Source organism: Haematobia irritans, chromosome 4, assembly GCF_050003625.1.
Source record: "Haematobia irritans isolate KBUSLIRL chromosome 4, ASM5000362v1, whole genome shotgun sequence".
Taxonomy (NCBI): Eukaryota; Metazoa; Arthropoda; class Insecta; order Diptera; family Muscidae; genus Haematobia; species Haematobia irritans.
Window position 1 is genome coordinate 74,105,198 of NC_134400.1, and position 20,103 is coordinate 74,125,300.

Sequence of the window (20,103 nt, forward strand, 5' to 3'; positions counted from 1 at the left end):
TGCGCAACTCAATTGACTAAATTGATCGTATTCGTCAACGCATTCAAATACAACGTAAGCACGCATGACCGCATAGTATGTAATTCTACCTTTAGCAACGATACAAAAGCAAATTACTTTCTCGGACTGACTCTTTCCGAATGGTATGACCCAGAGTACACTTCATCGTAATAAAATAAGCCACCATGCAGCGAAATTCAAAGCCATCCACTGGGCTGCTAGCATCAGGGCGCAGTGGACGGGTTTCAACTGAATTTGGGCAATGACCAAGAGTTAGGCCCAAGTAGTCGGCCTGTAGACGGGTCGACAGGTTGCGATACTTTGACAAGTCGAACATTCCCAAAGTAACGAAATCAAAATGAGGTAATTCCTCAAGAAAGAGATTTAAGGAACGCAGAAATGCCTTGCTTATCCTAAAGAAAAGTCTTGCGATGGCGATTGTTAACAGGGGAGCATTGGAATGCCTTGTCTGGCGTGTACTTACAGATCCAGATCCTCGATATCGATAGGTTGGTTGGTATCAAGGACGATTTAAGCTAGTCGCATTTGAGGATCAAAAGTCTATAGAATGTTTTAAAGCTGCGTTGTAACTAATTGGTGAAGTTTGGGAATGAGCTGCTCTAGAGAGAAGAAAGACATACGGGCTAGACCTAGAGCCATGCATGGATACCTAGAAACCCTCCTGAAAATGAATCTATTCGAAATAGACTAAAACAATGCAACCCAAATGAAGGTATATAAAAACTATCACCTAAAGGATTCAGAAATGGACAAACCTCTGTCTGGATAAGAAATAAGCAGATCTTCTTGCAAAGTCGAGGGTGATACCAAACATGCAGAAATAGATAAACACCGTATGCGAGAGGAGGTTTCTACAGTCTCAAAACTCACCAAAGTTGAACCTAGGGTTATTGCGAGAGTCACCGAGATCTGTGAAGAGGGCATTCTTGATGACTCGATTAAAACGGCTGATGTGACGGTTGTTGAAAATCTCGATGGTTTTACGGATCCTCCAGATTAATCTTCACCATTGTAAGGCTGTTTGTGCTGCTTTAAAAATTCTCCTGATCAAAGGGGACATAGATATAGTTCTTATTCAAGAACCACATGTTTATAGAAACAAAATATGTGAATTAAGTACTCCGGGGTTCAAACTATTGCAGTATATTGGTAATCATGTATTATATTTTATACAATTATACAGGCTCGACGTATAATTGTATAAAATATAAAAATGAGATTATCTTGTTTTTGCTTCCTTCAATGTGCAATGCAAACACTGTCGTTGCCAGTTTAGAAATAGCCAAATGCAAATATTGGGTATCTTTGGTCTACATGGGACATGATAGGGAGATGCCTCCATGTGCCGTTAAGACCTTAGTTGAGGAGTCATTGAAAACAAAAACAAAACTCATTATGGGATGCGATGCAAATGCACATAATATTATATGGGAAAGTGGTAACATTAATACAAGAGGAGAGTCACTCTTAGAGTTTATTTTGCGTACTAATTTGGTAGTTTGCAATAAGGGAGATGTCCCAACCTTCGTCACTAAAAAAAACAGGCAAGAGGTTTTGGACGTCAACTGGCCTCGCAAGAACTGAATGAAAAGATATCTGAGTGGCTGGAGGGAAACAAAAGTCGTTTTCATACCTTAAGGCCGATACTATGTTCGATTTCCGCTGCGAAATCCCATACAAAAACAAAAAATGCGAAAAACCAGCGAAATATTTTCCATTTGTGGTACTTTGTTTTTTTTTTTCAGTTGAAAAACTGACGTAAATCGCTTATTCAGTAATTCGAGCGTGTTAAATTCTTCCACATGTTGAGATTAGTTATTTTCATAAAATTACGAGATTTGCAATGTGAATTAAGAAATATTTATTTATTTATTAAACTGATTTGTGTGAGTTTATAATTCGAACTTGGTAATCAGATAGATTGGCGAAACAAAATATAACATGAAGTGTTATATTTTGTTTCACCAATCTTCTGATAAACTAGCAACCACCATCTAGCCGCTCCCTACTACATGGTAAAATATAAATAATGTATATAAAATGAAATTTAAACACAAATGTTAATAAAATAAAATCTTTATTTGGTACATTACATTTTACAATCGTTTCATTTGTACTGGGCATCGGGATAGTAAACACAAAACGAAATGTAAACAAAAGGAGGCGCTGCAATTGATGTCACAAAACAAGCATTAGCACTTCAACCCATAGATAACTAACTAATAGATGACCCATCGGTGTCAAACGCAGTCTGACAGTTCCCAAAATGAGGAATAAACGAAGAAAATAGGGGCAATTACAAATTCTCTCTGAGATTCGATTTCAAATATTTCCTATTATGTGAACATTTTTGATACACCAGATGATTTATAATCAAATTAAATATTCAAAACTTTATAGTTGAACAAAAAAACAAAATACGACTAAAACCGCGAATCTACAAAATTTAATTTTGAGCAAATTTTCTCTTTAAGAAAAACACAAAACGAACTGTCAGAAAATTCATTTGGGCTTCTTCAACATTTTCTGGTCGGAGAGCGACAGGTCATCTATTAGTTAGTTATCTATGCTTCAACCAACATGTATAGTCCCGTGGTAGCAACGAATGGAATCACAAGTGTTAATTGTTATGCTCCACAAAATAAAATGCAGCATTGTAAAATTATTTGCAAAATAAATGCTCATGCTTCTTCTTTTTCAAATTAATTATTATGTATGCGTGTGTGCATAAATCGAGTCACTAGTTGCGTCTGTATATGTAATCATTTTGTGACATTTTGCGATGTTGTCAGTAACATTTCGATGAAATAAACGCAAAAAAGTTACAAAATTTGTGTTTTTTCCTTCAAAATATATTGCCAACACCATCATTTTTCAACAATGATTGAGGGGAACTTTTTTCGCACCAACAAACAGAGTACCGGCCTTAAAGCGGGAAAAGCCTCTCACTCGAGTGCGATTGATTTCCAACTTATCAGCTTATCCTCATTCCTACTTAAGACTCTGGAGAGAATGATAGATATTCATCTTCGAACTATCGTCGATAGAAGTTGCTCTCGAAACGACAGCATGCATACTCGAAGGGTAGGTCTACTGAGACCGCATTGCATTAACTAGTCAGCTTTATTGAAATCTCACTATCTGTCAATGAATACACAATCGTGGCGTTTCTAGACGTCGAAGGGTCATTCAGTAACGTCCATCTGAGCTCGATATTAAATGTACTGTGAAAACTAAATCAGTAAAAAAATGCATAAAATTATACATATTTGTTGCAAATTTTATTATAACGTGAGCAAATTTTCACAAAGTTTGTATTCCTTAAAGTTGATTAATTAAGAAAAGTAATCGTGAAAAAATGGCGATTTTAGCGGCTAAACTCGAACTTAATACCCACCTTTATCCGCTAAAATCGTAATTTTTTCACGATTACTTTTCTTTAATAATCCATTTTAAGGAATACAAACTATGTGCTATGGGCTATTCCCCATCAAGTTATAAAGAAATCTGCAATATATATGTATAATTTTATGTTTTTTTCTGATTTAGTTTTCACTTTAGTGAAAAAATGGCGATGTTAGCGGCTAAACTCGAACTTAATACTCACATTTAATTGATTTCACTTTGAAATGTTTCTGAATTTTTTTTTTGTCGATAAGCCACTCATTTTTCATCGGTCAGTTTCTTAATGTTTGCAAGAATGTAGCATCCAAAGATTTTAGTTTCAGTGAGTTCTCTAAAGTGTTGATTTAATTTTTCATATTGACTTACCAATTATTATAAACTATTTGAAGCTGTTCCAGTTAATTGTCCAACATCTTTTCATCGGTCAGATTTTTGATATTTTCAAGAACGTAGAATCCATAATTTTAGTTTTCGGCAAAGAGATATACATTTAGTGACTTCCTCAAAGTTTTATTTCATTTTTTATTTTCACTTACCTATTATTATAAGCTATTTGGAGTAATTTCGTTTATGTCTAAAATTTTCCAATTTTTCTATTTCTTCCAATTGACCACGAACTTCGTTGCACAAAGAAGTATTGAAAACCACATGGTTTTTTCGTTGCATATTAGGGTAGTGTTTTGTTAAAGTTTTCTCATATTATCTTCAACATCTTTTCAAAGATTTCGTCAACATTTTGGCAAATTGGAAGTAATTCGAAGATGTATTGAAAATGCGCTGTTTCAAGTCAAGTTGAATTTATGTTGAAGATTATATTTACCCTCAAGGCCGGTATGCACCTCTAGCGAAAAATTTCATTCCCATAAGAAATGCATTGCTATTTATGCTAACGAAATTTTCGGTAGCGTTCAATTTCGTAAGCTGGTACGCACCTCTAATGAAAATAACAGGGTTGTCAAAAGCATGTTTTGGCAGCAAACATTTAATTCATTACAATCATTGTGTGCGTAAAAGTTTTAAAAGGTCTGTAAATAATAAAAAAATTATTTGAGGAATATTTGGAACATATATTAACAATTTTTAAAAGCGATTAGCTGGTTTAAAATTTGTGTACACAGCCCTGTTTTTTTGTTGTAGACTTAAATAAATTTTTGCTACCGAAAATTTCGCTAGAGGTGCATACCGGCCTTCAAACTGAAAAGTTGTTGCATTTGAAAAACGCTCATCCTGTGTTTATTGGGAAGTGGTATCAAATTTGAAAGATAACGTGAACCAATCTATTAATACCAAACGGTAATGGCCACGTATCGCATTTTTTCTACCAGTGTATTCTCTTACGCATCTAAGAATTCCAAATTAGCAAACACTAATAATGCCAAAAAATATTATACTTACCAATGAATATAGCATTCACAAATTTAGTTTTTTTTTTTCGGTCGTCATATTTTCCCAGAAATATTGTAATTTACTGCTTATTTGCTTTATGTGAAGAAAATAAACTACCAAGGTGACTAATTAGTTTTTAACAACGGCGACATATCATATCCCAGCAAAAAAAAGCGTCGCCAATAAAGTAGTGAACATTTTCTTTTTGGATTGGCGCAGAAGCGATGCATTTAACATGGGCTTGTCATTTCTACAGCACAGAATTTCTTAAGGTGTGGTCCCAATTCAATTTTTTCGATGTGAATTATAAAATTGTGTGGTATTTTGGCAAATAAATAATTTTTATAATATTTTATGATTTTTAATGCATTCTAAATCTTGTCTAAAACGTTTAACCTCAAATATTTCCAAAAATTTGCAATTTTTTAGAATGGATGGATTATCCCAACTCAGTAATGCTGGTGACATTTCTGAGGGTTTCAAAGCTTCTCTAAGTGGTTTCACTGCAATGTGGAACGCCGTTCGGACTCGGCTATAAAAAGGAGGTCCCTTGTCATTGAGCTTAACATGGAATCGGGCAGCACTCAGTGATAAGAGAGAAGTTCACCAATGTGGTATCACAATGGACTGAATAGTCTAAGTGAGCCTGATACATCGGGCTGCCACCTAAAGGTGGGTACTATGTTCGGTTTTCGAGTTGAAACCAACTTTATTTTCGCGATTACTTTTCTTTAAATAATCAAAATTATAATTGATAACAAACTTATTCCTGTAACGTCTTGTCGAAATCTAGAGGATCAGGAAACTGCGCATCAATTGAGTCAATTTATCTGCTTTGTATTGGGCTGTATTAATGAAGTAAACACGAAAATTTCAACGCGAAAAGCAAACATAGTACTTACCTTAACCTTGGGAGGGCATTTTTGTAAGTGTTTTTAAAGATGTGCCTTTAGAAGAACTTCCAATTTTTTTTTGCTGGGATGTTAAGTGAATTTCGAAAGTACCGAATAACATTGCTGCGACATGATGTAAACAATATGACTGGTTGTTTTCAGGAGACCAACACTCATATTTACAACCACCGACAGTCGTCGGTTGCGTTGAATATTGGTGGTTGAAATTTATTCTACCAATTGGTTATTTAAGATTGCAAATATTGAAGTGTACCAAATACACTGGTCGGTTGTGGTAGATCGCAACCGTTCTCTGTACGAAACTTTGCCAAATTCGAGGACAATTCCACTTTACTTTCAAAACAAAAATACATGGACAGACATACACACCCATAAAAAGAGAACCACCATGAAAGAAAATATAGGTTTATTTTAGAAAATTTTAACTAAAAATCGCAACATGTGTAGAAGGTGTGACTAATACCCTCGGTGGAAGGCGATAGACCCCTTCAAGTGTAGCCAAATATAGTTTTATTTTAGCTAGGGCCCCATCCAAGCCAAACGATCAACGTTCAAGCTGGATAAAGGTGGTAATATAATTTATAAATCTCAATAAGGTAGATCCCAGACCAGACGATGAAGGTCCAGGTTGGATGGTACCAATTGGATTCCTTGTTTATTCTAAGGGAAAGAAAACAATTCCACTTTAAATTTTATTAGATGTTTATTCGTAGGCAGCTACTACTCGAATGACAAAAATTAGCATTGCTTCTTCTATATATAATATTTACCACAAATGAGATCAAATGGTATTATGAGAATTGAGTGTTATGATAATGAGTGAATACGAGAGAATATCAGTTATGATTTTAATAAACATACAAACAATAATGAGAGATTTTGAGAATGTGATTTTAAAAAGAGTATGTTAGAGAATTACATCTGAGTGCAAAATATATAATAATAGTGTAAGCAAAAAGTATACGACTTCATCATAAAATAATTTATTATTATTTTGTAAATTTAAAAATATAAAATTTGAATGTAAAAATGCAAAATAATAAAATACCAAACATAGAATGTAAATTTAAATAAATATAATTATTGATTATAAAGGTGAGGATAATATTGTCTGCTACACACTCCCCTTCTGCCACAGAGGTCGTCCCGACGATGTGGCAGCATTTTCTATCTAGGCTGTATACAACGCTGGTTTCTTGGTAGCTTTCGGTTGATTGTTGCTGTACTATTGCTTGCGATGATAATTTATTGTCTGTTGTTTGATATCTTGGCGATGCATCATCTGTATCTGTTTTTGGTATTGTCTTCCCACTATTTTTACTAGTTGTTGGTCTTATTTTAGATTCTACATCATCTTTGCTTGTTGTTGTTTTATTGTTGCATGCAGGTTTATTAGAATTCCCCAGTCGGGCTTGACGAGTCTTGGGATACACAGGTTCTTCGGCACTTCCTTCATAAAATGTCAGGTCAGAGGCATGAAAAGTTCCTAATGGTTTGTGTGGTGTATTCAATAGTGCAACTGTGTAGCAAGATGATCCTTTCTTATTTTAACATATACTTCTTTTTTACTAAGTATATTAGTGGCAATAAGAACTTTGTCCCCAATAGACATTTTCTTTTGAGGATTACGTTTTGCATCAGCATAGACTTTATTCTTATCGTGCATTATCTCTTCGGATTCCCTTGCTAGTGTTAGTGAGTCTGCCAATTGAAGTAAATGTGGAGTTATTTGTGGAATAAAGTTCTCTGCAGATACAATGGCTCGTAAATCATTTTGAACTTCAAATGGTGTTCGAAGCTCCCTTCCGTATGTAAGATATGCAGCGGAGTATCCAGTATATGCACATTTCACAGTGTTCATAGCAAATCGAATAGATGCCAAATTTAAATCCCATTTGGTATGATCTTTATTAACACAGATCGATAGCTGCACTTTTAAGTCCCTATTTTTACGCTCCACAGGATTTGACTCAGGGTGATAAACAGGTGTAAAAGTTTGTTTGATTCCAAGGCAATAAGTTAGTTTTTGCATAACGGCCGATACAAATTGTGGGCCATTATCCGAGTGTATTCTTCTGGGTATGCCGTATCTTAAAAGTATCTCGTTCAGAAGTATCATGACACAGTTTTCTGCCGAAGCTACCTTTAAAGAGAACAGTTCGGTCCAGCGGCTACACAGATCTTCGACAATAAGTATCCACTGATTGCCTTGTGGAGTTTGTGGTAATGGTCCAAATAGATCAATAGGGCTGTTTTCTTTTTGCACTGATAACCAGTGCTAAAAGAAAACGCAAAAAGTTATCAGTTCAAATTTCGATTTTGATTGGCAACACTTGGCCCCCAGCTGTCAAAATCAATCTTATTGTTTACAAATAAAAATACGCGGTAGAAAATTAATTTAAACCAAAAACGAAAGAGTTCTTATTTCTCAAAATAATAACTCATTGAGGGTTTGCTGACTACCTTTCCACAACTAATGATACGTGGACACAGATTCAGTGCGTTAAGTTTATCAACCAATCGAGAAGCTGTAGTTGCCCTTGAAGAGAAGAAATTGTCGCCTTGAGTTATAGGAGTGTAATTTTAGCTCAAATTAAAATCTTTGTTGAGGTGAACTCACGAGAAGAAATTATATCAAGTGGTGTGACAAAACAAAGCCAAAGAGCTACAACGATGACATATGGAGACGGCCAAACGAGTTTGTTCCATGGGTGGATGTATGCGAAATCGCTCAATTAGTATAGTTAGTGCAAATGAATTTGGAGCTAATACAACAAGCATGAGAAATAGAGAGACATTAGTGAAGGACCATCAATTGAAATGGATAAACTGTCTGGGCGGCAAAACAAAAAGATGTTGACAGACTCGTTCAAGGTCGTATTCAGGGGGGGGGATGAGGGGGATCAAACCCCCCGAAATGAATGAATATTTTTATATAAATAAATATATATTTTTAGCTGCATAGAAAAATCTTATCGAAGATGTTGAAGAAAAGCTTACACTCAAAAAAAGTGAACTCTCTATTTCACTAAAGCCAATTTAACTTTATGTTAGTTCATGGAATTATTATGTTTGGAGAAAGTTTCATTTACTCTAATAATTTTTTGTGTACGTTAGTTAAATTAACTGAAACCGAGCAAAAAAATATACTCAAATAAAGCATAAAGATGAACTAAATTCGTGTCTTCCACAAAATAGTTCAGAATTTCTTTCAATTTGTCAATTTGACCAAAAATGGGTCCATCATGAACTTCGTATGTCACTAAAGACATTCTTGCAATTTTGAACTCCAAGTTTTTCCTTCAAACTACAAAATTTTCTTTAACAAGTGAAAAAACTTAGTTATGTCTAATAAATTTTCTTGAATATGTCGAAAAATATTTACTTATTTTTTATGACATCGGCGTGATGCCAACGTTTGTAATACTGTTTAGTTAAAATTTTCTACAAATATTAAAAATTTTCAAAAATTAACCGAAAGTTTTCTTCCTGGTGGGTTCACTGTTTTTTCAGTGTAAGGTTTTATTTTGAAAAACGCTTACCTATAAAACTTGCACAAATCATAGAATACTAGTTGAAAAGCCCGTCAAACGACGGTCGAAAAAAACAAATTGTTTTTGTTCTCGCACCACAAATTTCATTTTTGGAAAATGTCTTTCTGCTTTTTATTTGTGTTTGTTGTTCTTTTTGTGAACATGACTCGCTTTGTTTGGCCATAGCAACAACAACGAAACAGCCAAACACACACGTGTAAATGAAATGGCGCAAAACCTGCGAAAAGAACCTGCCTAATTCAGCGATGGAAGCATTTGGAGAGTGCAATAAAGAGATATTTCCAAACGTGCATATTCTTTTAAAAATTTTGGTCACTTTGCCAGTTACTCAGGGATGGAAAATACAATTTTTAAGAAATTACAAAAAAGGTATTTTTTGAGCGGAAAGGTACTTTTTACTAAATTTCACTGGAAAATTATTGTCAAGAGACTAAATTTTAAAGAAAATAAAATTTTGACAAAATTTTCTATATAAATAAAATTTTGCAAAAATTTTCTATAGAAATAAAATTTTGCAAAAATTTTTTATAGAAATAAAATTTTGCAAAAAAAATCTGTAGATAAAAAATGTTGCAAAATTTTTCTATAGAAATAAAATTTTGCAAAAATTTCCTATAGAAATAAAATTTGTACAAAATTTTCAATTGAAATAAAATTTTGACAAAATTTTCTATAAAAATAAAATTTTGCAAAAATTCTATATAGAAATAAAATTTTGACAACATTTTCTACCGAAATAAAAAATCGATAATATAGAATCGCATTCTTTTTTCGACTAAAACATTCTTGAAGTTCAATAAAATCCTGTTTTTGACTATGTCTTTTACAAAATCGAGATTTTCTTCCCACATGAACATGTCTGTTTTGCAATATTTGTAAAAGACTATTAGCAAATAAGATTGATAAAGACTTTCTCAAAATATTAAAATATTTTGTCAAAGCTATTGTACCATAAATCTGATATCGACTCAAAAATGTCTACACAAAAGGTACTAAATCATTCGCGGGGGTACTACGGTACTGACCGGGGTGAAAAAGTATTGAAAAAAGTACTATAGTACTGCATTTTCCATCCCTGCAGTTACTACGTACTCATCCGAACTTTCATTTTCAACAATGAAGAGATTAAAGACGTATCTTAGAAATTCGACTAGCGAGAGTAGACTCAATGGATTGGCATTAATGTCGGTTCATCGCCGAATAAATGTGCCGACTGAAGAAGTAATTGATTTATTTGCTGCACAAAAAGCCCGTCGGCTTAATTTAATATTATAAAAATATTGTATACATACCTATGAATAAATAAAATTTTCTACACATGAGATTATATGAATATTTTTTTTTTAAGTTATTATTTATCGTGTCGATAAAACAGCTGATCCCATACAAAAATTTTACTAACTGGAGGTCTATCCTCCGCTTAAAATTAATCGGAGGATGAGAAAGTGGCCATTAAACGAAAAAATTTTTCGGCAGTTAAGTTGTTAACTGGCGTATGTTATATATAGGAGGCATGACAGGTATGTCCTTGTACGATTTTAAAGTTCTTTAGCTAACGGAGCTTCATGAAAATGGTGGTATAATTATAGCAATGCGAGAACATATGTATGTATGTATTTATTAAGTACAAATATGGATATAAAGAAATATGTCAAATAAATAAAATGCTAATATAATGGAAGAAACATGGCAAACAAGTTTAAAAGAGTTAAACATATTTCATCCGAAGAAAATTAACAAGTATATACGGCCGTAAGTTCGGCCAGGCCGAATCTTATGTACCCTCCACCATGGATTGCATAGCAACTTCAGTAAAGACTGTCATCCACTATATAATTACACGGGTTGCGGCCGTTGGCAAGGCATTAACCTCATCTTCTAAATTGTAAGTTTGTTCCATATGGGGTATATACCCAATAAACACAGGATGAGCGTTTTTCAAATGCAACACCTCTTCAGTTTGAGGGTAAATATCATTTTCAACATAAATTCAACTTGACTTGAAAAAGCTCATCTTCAATTCATCTTCAAATTGTTTGCGAATTACAACCAATTTGGCAAAATGTTGACGAAAACTTTGAAAATGTGTTGAAGATAATTGGAGAAAACTTTGACAAAACACTACCCTGAAATGCAACGAAAAAACCACATGGTTTTCAATACTACTTTTGACAACAAAGTTCGTGGAAGAAATACAAAAATGTGGAAATTTTTTAATAATCAATTGAAATTGCTTATAATAATTGGTAAGTAAAACTAAAACACGAAATTAAAACTTTAAGGAAGTCACTAAAATCAAATCTCTTTGCAGACAACTAAAATATTTGGATGCTGATTCTTGGACACATTAAGAGGCTGGGTGATGAAAAATGGTAGTGGCTTATCGAGAAGAGAAAGTTTCCATAAATCAAAGTGCAACCAAAAAAACTTGGTATTTATGCTTTTCTATATCAACAACTACTGGATGATAATTCGAAATTCACAAAATAACAAATTAAACCGATGATGCGATATAAATTAAACTATCGATGTGATATAGTTTAATTTATATCGCATCATCGGTTTAATTTGTTATTTTGTGAATTGAAATTGCTGGAAATTTATTCCAATTATCTGGACATCAAGTTCCTGAAAATTGCCAGTATTTTAATAACAACAATTTTGTAACACCAACGTTCTTGAGGAAATCACGAAGTACGTGGTCAGTTGGAAGAAATACAAATTGGTAAGTCAAAATAAAAAGTGAAATGAAAACATAATGGAAATCACAAAACTCGATTGTTTTGCAGAAAACTAAAATCATTGAATGGTATATTCTTGGAAGATGTTGGCCGATGAAAAACCGATGAAGGAAACAACAAAGAAAAGTTTTCAGAAAACTTACAAAGTGCAATCAATTAAACCAAAGTGCAACAATTCCTATATCAAGAACTTCTGGATGAAAATGTGCATTACATCAATTTACATCCCGTCATCAATTTGATATTTTGTGATTTCCTCTTGCTGGAATCTATTTTAACACACAAGCCAGCAAGTTCCTCGATAGTAATTATTTCAAATTGCCAGCATATTAATGACACCAACATTATGGAGGAAATGGAATTATACATGTAAAAATGTTTAAGATATTTAAAGTTGTATTCATAGTTTTATTTATTAATACGTTTAATAAGATAATTACATTTTGATTGGTATTATATTATTATTTTTATATATTATTAATGTTATTTTTAAGATTATTATATTTGTTAACGAAAAAAAATAATAAAATTTACAAAATCCCTAGAAATTTAGTATTGACTTTCAGTTAGAACTAGGATTGACTTTCATACAAATTGTGGTTTGAAAGTATTCGCAATAATGGTAATTTTTTATTTTTCTCACATTGAAAACTGTTTGAGAAATTATTGAGTAGCGATGCATTTCAATTTGAGGATTACAATTGAGAAATTATTGCTATTGTGTTGAATTTTACTGTTGAGGGTAATGTCTGTTTTTTGTTGAGAACGCGATTTTCTCAACAATTTCTCAACTTGAATATTACCCTAATCCTTTGAAAAAATGTTTGAAAAATTATTGAATTTTAGTATTTTTCAAACGTTTGTGTTTATTGGGTATTAAACAAAAAAGCCGACTTAATACGTATATAATTTAGTTTGACAAATTTTCTATAGAGATAACATTTTGACAAAATTTTCTATAGAAATAAAATTTTGACAAAATTTTCTATAGAAATAAAATTTTGACAAAATTGTCTATAGAAATAAAATTTTGACAAAATTTTCTATAGAAATAAAATTTTGACAAACTTTTTCTATGGAAATAAAGTTTTGATAGATTATATTTGGCGATATGGACCAATTGTTGTGTGATTGGCCATCGGCTATATATATCTAAAGACCAATATGGACCAATTTTTGCATGGCTGTTAGCGGCCATATACTAACGCAATGTACCAAATTTCAAAGGAATCGGATGAATTTTGCTCCTCCAAGAGCTTCCGGAGGTCAAAACTGGAGATCGGTTTATATGGGGGCTATATATAGTTATGGACCGATATCGACCAATTTTGGCATGGTTAGGTTAGGTTAGATGGCAGCCCGATGTATCAGGCTCACTTAGATTATTCAGTCCATTGTGATACCACATTGGTGAACTTCTCTCTTATCACTGAGTGCTTCCCGATTCCATGTTAAGCTCAATGACAAGAGACCTCCTCCGAGTCCGAACGGCGTTCCACATTGCAGTGAAACCACTTAGAGAAGCTTCGAAACCCTCAGAAATGTCACCAGCATTATTGAGGTGGGATAATCCACCGCTGAAAAACTTTTTGGTGTTCGGTCGAAGCAGGAATCGATTGCAAATTATATGAGACATGTTTTTTGAAGACTCTGGTCAATAACTTGTCCAGAAAATGACACCCAGACCATAATATTGCCCCCAGCATGATTGATGAAACTTTTTGGATGGATTGGATTAAAATTGCGACCTCGCCTTTGATTACAAATTTTGTTCACAGACACTGCTAGATCGACCCAGGGGCCGGAACGTCCCCTTCGACTATTACACATTCCACGAGAGTAAAGATGAGTACTAAGTTCGAGTTTAGCCGCTAAAGTGAAAACTAAATCACCAAAAAGGGCATAAAATTATACATAGAATAACCCAAAGCAAATTTTCACAAAGTTTGTATTCCTTGACATGGATTATTAAAGGAAAATAATCGTGAAAAAACGACGAATTTAGCGGCTAAACTTGAACTTAATACCCACATTAATGCAAAATCCAAACAAATTAGTATTTGTTTATTTACTTTTTACCATTTATCCATGTTCGTTTCTTCTTCTTTTCTGTATTTGACATTCACTTGAGATGTGTTCCTTTCCGAGTATTACTTTAGTTGCCAACTCATATTTTGACAACTACAAAATTAGCATATCATGGTGACTCTGGTGCGACTTGCACTGATAGATGTTCTGGATAGAACACCAGTGCAACGATTGCCATACAAAAGTTGTAATCAGTGCAAAAAGAAAACAGCCCTAATATACAAGGAAAATTTAGACAGAGTTGCAAAAAGCGCATTTTTAGTACTAAAACCACAGTTGCACAAGGCAGTATAGGGTATTTTGAAAGAGATTTTGTTGAAATCCTCTACAAGCCAGCTGATATTTGCCTATTGCAAATCTACGGAGATCTAAGAGGATTTCGGCCAAATTCCTCGTTTACGAGGATTTCGTGTCTAGTGCGAACGTAGTATTCAGATCGTTGTATACATTCTTCAACGTGTGCTATCGTGTGTAAAGCCTAGTACTAAGATCACGTTTTCGCACGAAAAACTGTTATACTCCATATAAAAAACGTTAGCGCGGAATAAATGCGAAATCTTTGTTTTGAGCATTTTCAGACACATATTTATACAACCCTGGATTTTTCGCACGAAAAAATAGGCAGGCATATTATTTCGCATAAATAAGTTAAAATTCCTGGGATTGAGACCCTTTTTACAGAGATATATGAAGATATTCGTTTTTCGCAGAAACGAGCTACTAAGCATAAAGGAGAAAAATTCTTACAACTGACTGGAAGAGCAAACATTTTTCCCAGTGATAGTAGCCATTTGCATTCATCTGGAATGTCTATAGGGCTGTTTTCTTTTAGCACTGGATGCAACATTTGTATGCGCTATCCAGAACATCGTTGCACTGGTGTTCTATCCAGAACATCTCATCAGTGCAAGTCGCACCGATGTTGCCAGATTGTAGTTTAATAAAGTGACGCTTCTTCGATTCACAAGAGCAATTTATTGTGACTAATTTATCGACAAAAATGAATTTCAAACTGATACAATGTCATAAATAATCGCAGCAGTAAATATTTATTACTAATTTGTGCATTTCATACATTAAAAATGCAAGATTTCACTTCTTTTCTGTGATTGTTTTTAAACAGCTGATGACAGTGTTGTATATTTTTGGAGCTGTCCTGGATAAACGAGTACTCTGTTTTCTTTTAGTCCTTCACGGCTAAGGGTATCCAGTGCTAAAAGAAAACAGCCCTTATATTAATTTTATTATCAAACCAATGATCATTATAGATAAGCCCATATTTATTAAACTGAGTTTTCTTCAGTGTATGGATTTTTTTGTGTTGTTTCTCCCTAATGTTTTTTGTGATTCCTTTCATCCTGTCATTCTGTTTTTGTTTGAATGCTGTGTATTCTTTTTCTGTCTCTACGTGGTATTGCTTTTGTCTTGTCATTTTTATATTGATATTCCCAGCAAAAAAATTTGGAAGTTCTTCCAAATGCACAACTTTAAAAGCACTTCCAGAAGATGCACTCCCAATGATATTCTTAAATTTTTTAATTTACATCCAAAACATTGAATTCGGATCACACCTAAAGAAGTGATGCAAATTCAGTGCAGCGGCTGTTGAAATGGAGGACTTCCGTCCTATGACAAGCCCATGTTAAATTCATCGCTTCTGCGACAATTTTGCACCACTTCCGGATCCAAAAAGAACATTTCATTACTTTTTTGGCGACGCTTTTTTGCTGGGTTATTTGTGATATTTCAAAGTTTAGTAATTTCTTATGAAAATTATACTCTACTGTTGTTAGTTGTCTTTTTAATGTATTACATTGAAAGAGATTTGCTACCTTTGTTGTTGTAAATTTTGTGTGATTTGGGTATGATGCCGTAGCTTCTACATGTCAGCAAAAACTTGAGTGTTTCTTGTTGTTGTGTCAGAAATTTTCTCTCGTTGCAATATTCCTTCATCTTCGAACAGGTGTTTTTATCATATTTCAGTGCTATGTGTTGGAACATCCTTTCATTGTGTTCTTTTGATGTTGTTGAAATAGTGTTTTTTATTTAAAAGATGGTGTAGTTATTCGGCAGGCTTTCCGATGATTTTGTTTTGATTATTATTTTGGCCCGTTTATTAATTTCTAAAATTTTCCCATATGATTAAGCTATCAGACCTAAGGTTGTTTTTCGCAAATAAAAAGACTTATTTGTTGCATTGTTCCTAATGTTTCGACAATTTTTGTTGTCCTCATCAGGGGAATTCGTCTATTAAATAAAATCACATTATAATTTTCTACTCTTTACAACACCATAAACATTTCCACTTACAATATTATTTTAACTTAAGTTACATTGAATTAAAGTAAACACGAAACATATAAAACAACATAAAACATAAACTAAAACTAATGTCACAGCCGGGGTTTCACGATTGCAACACTGTAAGCAGAACTTATGTTGTCCGTATCTTCTTTTAAATTCATTGTTCGTCTTATATTTTGTTGTATTCTTAAGCTTACAATTGTCATTCGTTTTATCTCTCTTTTCTCTTTGTCAAGTATTCTGCAGTTTTCAAAGTCAGCTGTATGCTTATTATGTGTTGTGATAATGCTGTTCTTTCTTTCCGTTTTTCTGTGTCCGTTTTGTGCTCTCCAATTCTTGTCTCCAGTGTTCTCTTCGTAGTTCCAATGTATATGCGATCACATTTCTCTTTAATACTACCTTTGCAGCTGATTTCGTATACCACGTCATGTTGTTGTTCTTTTTGTATTGGTGTTTTAACTTTTGTGAAAACGGCGCTTAATGTATTCTGTGGCTTGAAAGCAAAACATATGTTTTTTGTTGATATTGTTTCTCTCAAGTTCGCGTTGTCAATTAATCCAGGGATGTATTTTACACCGTGAAAAATCAGTTTATTCCCAATAAACACAAACGTTTGAAAAATGCTAAATTTCAACAGTTTTTCAAACATTTTTTCAAAGGATTAGGGTAATATTCAAGTTGAGAAATTGTTGAGAAAATCGCGTTCTCAACAAAAAACAGACATTACCCTCAACAGTGAAATTCAACACATTAGCAATAATACCTCAAGTGTTATCCTCAAATTGAAATGCATCGCTACTCAATAATTTGTCAAACAATTTTCGATGCGAGTAAAATTCAAAACTAACATCGTTGCAAATACATTTCAACCTAAAATTGTATGAATTATATCCCCACTTCAAATTGAAAGTCAATGCCAAAATTCTATGAATTTTGTATAATTTATTCATGTTCATCAAAATAAAATATATAATAATACACTACACTACATAATACACTACAATACCAATTGATAAATAATAATCTTATTACACATATCAACAAATAAGAACAAAACAAAAAAAAAAACAACAAAACACTTTTGCATTGATAATTCGATTTCTTTCCTTTTGGTGTCATAAAACAGCATTAAAATTTATTAACATGGGGGCAATTTGAAATTAGGAACGTACTGGACCGCGTGTTAGAATTGATTTCCAGCAGAAGGAATGCACAAAATATCCATTTTAAACTGATAATAGCATATGAATTAAACTGACGATGTGATGCACATTTTCATCCAGAAGTTGTTGATTTCAACAATTTGTTGTTTTTAACAATTTTAATTGGTTGCACTTGTAATGTTTCTGGAAACTTTTTCTTGTCGATAAGCCACTCATTTTTCATTGGTCAGCTTCTTAATGTTTGCAAGAATGTAGCATCCACAGATTTTAGTTTTCTGCAAAGAGATTTAAATTTAGTGACTTCTCTAAAGTGTTGATTAATTTTTCATATTGGCGTACCAATTATTATAAACTATTTGAAGCAGTTCCAGTTAATTGTCCATCATTTTTTCATCGGTCAGCTTTTTAATGTTTTCAAGAACGTAGAATCCATAATTTTAGTTTTCTGCAAAGAGATATACTTTTAGTGTGTATTGGACTTTTCTGTACTTCTCGTAATTCAAAATTTATATCGTCCATCACTGATGATTGTCTCTTTTGTTCTATGTTTTTTATGTAACATTAATTGAACACTAATGTTATTATTTGTCATATATAACATACCTGCAACATCTTTTAGTAATAAAACTACTCTCGAGAACATCAAAACGCTACCGCGGAGCATACTAGCTATTTGTCATTTGTCTCATTAAATGTTAAATATCAAAATAACCTCTTGTTGTTCTATATATTAAGACGAGTTGTTTATGCTATATGTCGTGATTGTTTTAATAAACCTTTTTAATATTAACTAATAAAATTCAAATCGTTTCATTCAGAAAATCTCGTACATTAAAAATTGGTGCCGAAACCCGGGAATTATTCCTTGTTAAAATATATATACATAAAACAAAAGAAACAACGAAAGTTAAGTTGTGTAATATACTCCATTTACGTGGTTGCAACTAGTCAATTCGTCTATTTCTGAACAAATACAAAATTACAAAAAAAAAAATTGTCTGGTATTTTCTGAGCTTACCGGTTCATCATTAAAAAAAAAAAAAATAAATAAATAAACTTAATTATAATTCTTAACGCAACATCGAATAAACTCATTAAGTTTATAAAATGGAGAACTTTTCTTCGGCTGTAGCAGCGCAAAAAAAAGCATATAGCCATTTGCAAAAATTGGCAAAACGTTTTGACAAACAATCTGACAACAACCGAACAAAAGGATACATAAAATGTGTTTTAGAAGAAGTTGAATCAATTTACAAAGCGTTCAAAGAGGACCATGATCAAATTTGTACAATGGCTTTGGAGAACTCCATCGATGAAAAAGATATACCATATCTTAATGATGACTTCTATGAGATTTTCTTTGATACTTATCTTTCACTCAAATCAAAACTTCTAGATCTATTTGAAGAGCCATCAATGTCACATAATCATTTAGCAAGTACATTTATATCCACCCACAACAATAATGCTAACACTTCTTCATATGCTAAGCTTCCAAAAATCGAACTGCCTACTTTCACGGGAGAATACCTAGAGTGGATACCCTACAGTGATATGTTCACTTCTTTGGTGCACAACAACAACTCATTAACTGATATTCAAAAATATTTTTACCTAAAGGGCTCTTGTAAGGGTTCTCCATTGGACATCGTAAATCAATACCCAGCTTCCGAAAGAAACTACGCTGCTGCGTGGGATGCACTGAAAGCAAGATATCATAATAGGAGAAAACTCATCGATCAAATATTGAGCAAATTGTTTGGAATTCCTCAATCAAATGGGTCATTTGCAAGCATAAAGGAATTGCTCGACTCAACTAGATCTTCGTTATCTCTTTTAAGATCAATAGATATTGATATAGATACGTGGGATCCAATTTTAATATACCTAACAACCCAGAAAATGGACAAGCAGACTCGAAAAGATTGGGAACAATGCGTAAATTCAAATGAAAATCCATCCATGGGTGACTTATTCAACTTTTTGGAAATTGCTTTCAGAACATTGGAGTCTGTTGAGGAGTCAACTAACAGAGCCGAGAGTATGATTTCTGTTAACCGCGCTCATCAACAAAGACCCTATAAGCGATCGATGCATGTGCATAACTCTGCCGTAAACACAAATCTCTGCATCTGCTGCCAACGTCGACACCCCTTATACAAGTGCTTTAAGTTCTCATCACTGTCACCAACAGAGAAGAGATCAATCGTACTTCAACATAATGTATGCCCAAACTGCTTAAACACTGGCCACAACTGTAGTCAATGCAAAATAGCTGCTCGCTGCCAACTCTGCCAACAAACCCATCATACTATTCTGCATGCTGCGTATGTAAATGAAATAAGCCAACATAGATCAAACACAGCACTGTCTACTACAGTAGACAATTTGAATGCTACTGCATTAAGTAATACCCAGCCAACATTACATATCAACTCCCACATAACATCTCTTTCAGCAAACAAACAGTCGCAAGTTCTGCTAGCTACAGCTAAAGTCTTATTAACCACCCATCTGGAGTGATCTG

General features: G+C 33.3%; 1 protein-coding gene and 1 long non-coding RNA gene across 2 annotated transcripts; both read left to right on the plus strand.

Moving 5' to 3' along the window:
* The first annotated feature begins 11,146 nt into the window (after positions 1–11,146).
* LOC142234041 (uncharacterized) lies at positions 11,147–12,623 on the plus strand. The gene is made up of 3 exons (XR_012721545.1): positions 11,147–11,526; positions 11,592–12,005; positions 12,070–12,623. It is a non-coding gene; the product is annotated as an uncharacterized LOC142234041 (long non-coding RNA).
* A 6,243-nt stretch (positions 12,624–18,866) lies between these two features.
* Positions 18,867–20,099, plus strand: LOC142235577 (uncharacterized). Its single transcript, XM_075306838.1, has one exon. It carries the CDS (start codon positions 18,867–18,869, stop codon positions 20,097–20,099), a length of 1,233 nt encoding a protein of 410 aa, XP_075162953.1.
* The last annotated feature ends 4 nt before the right edge of the window (positions 20,100–20,103 follow it).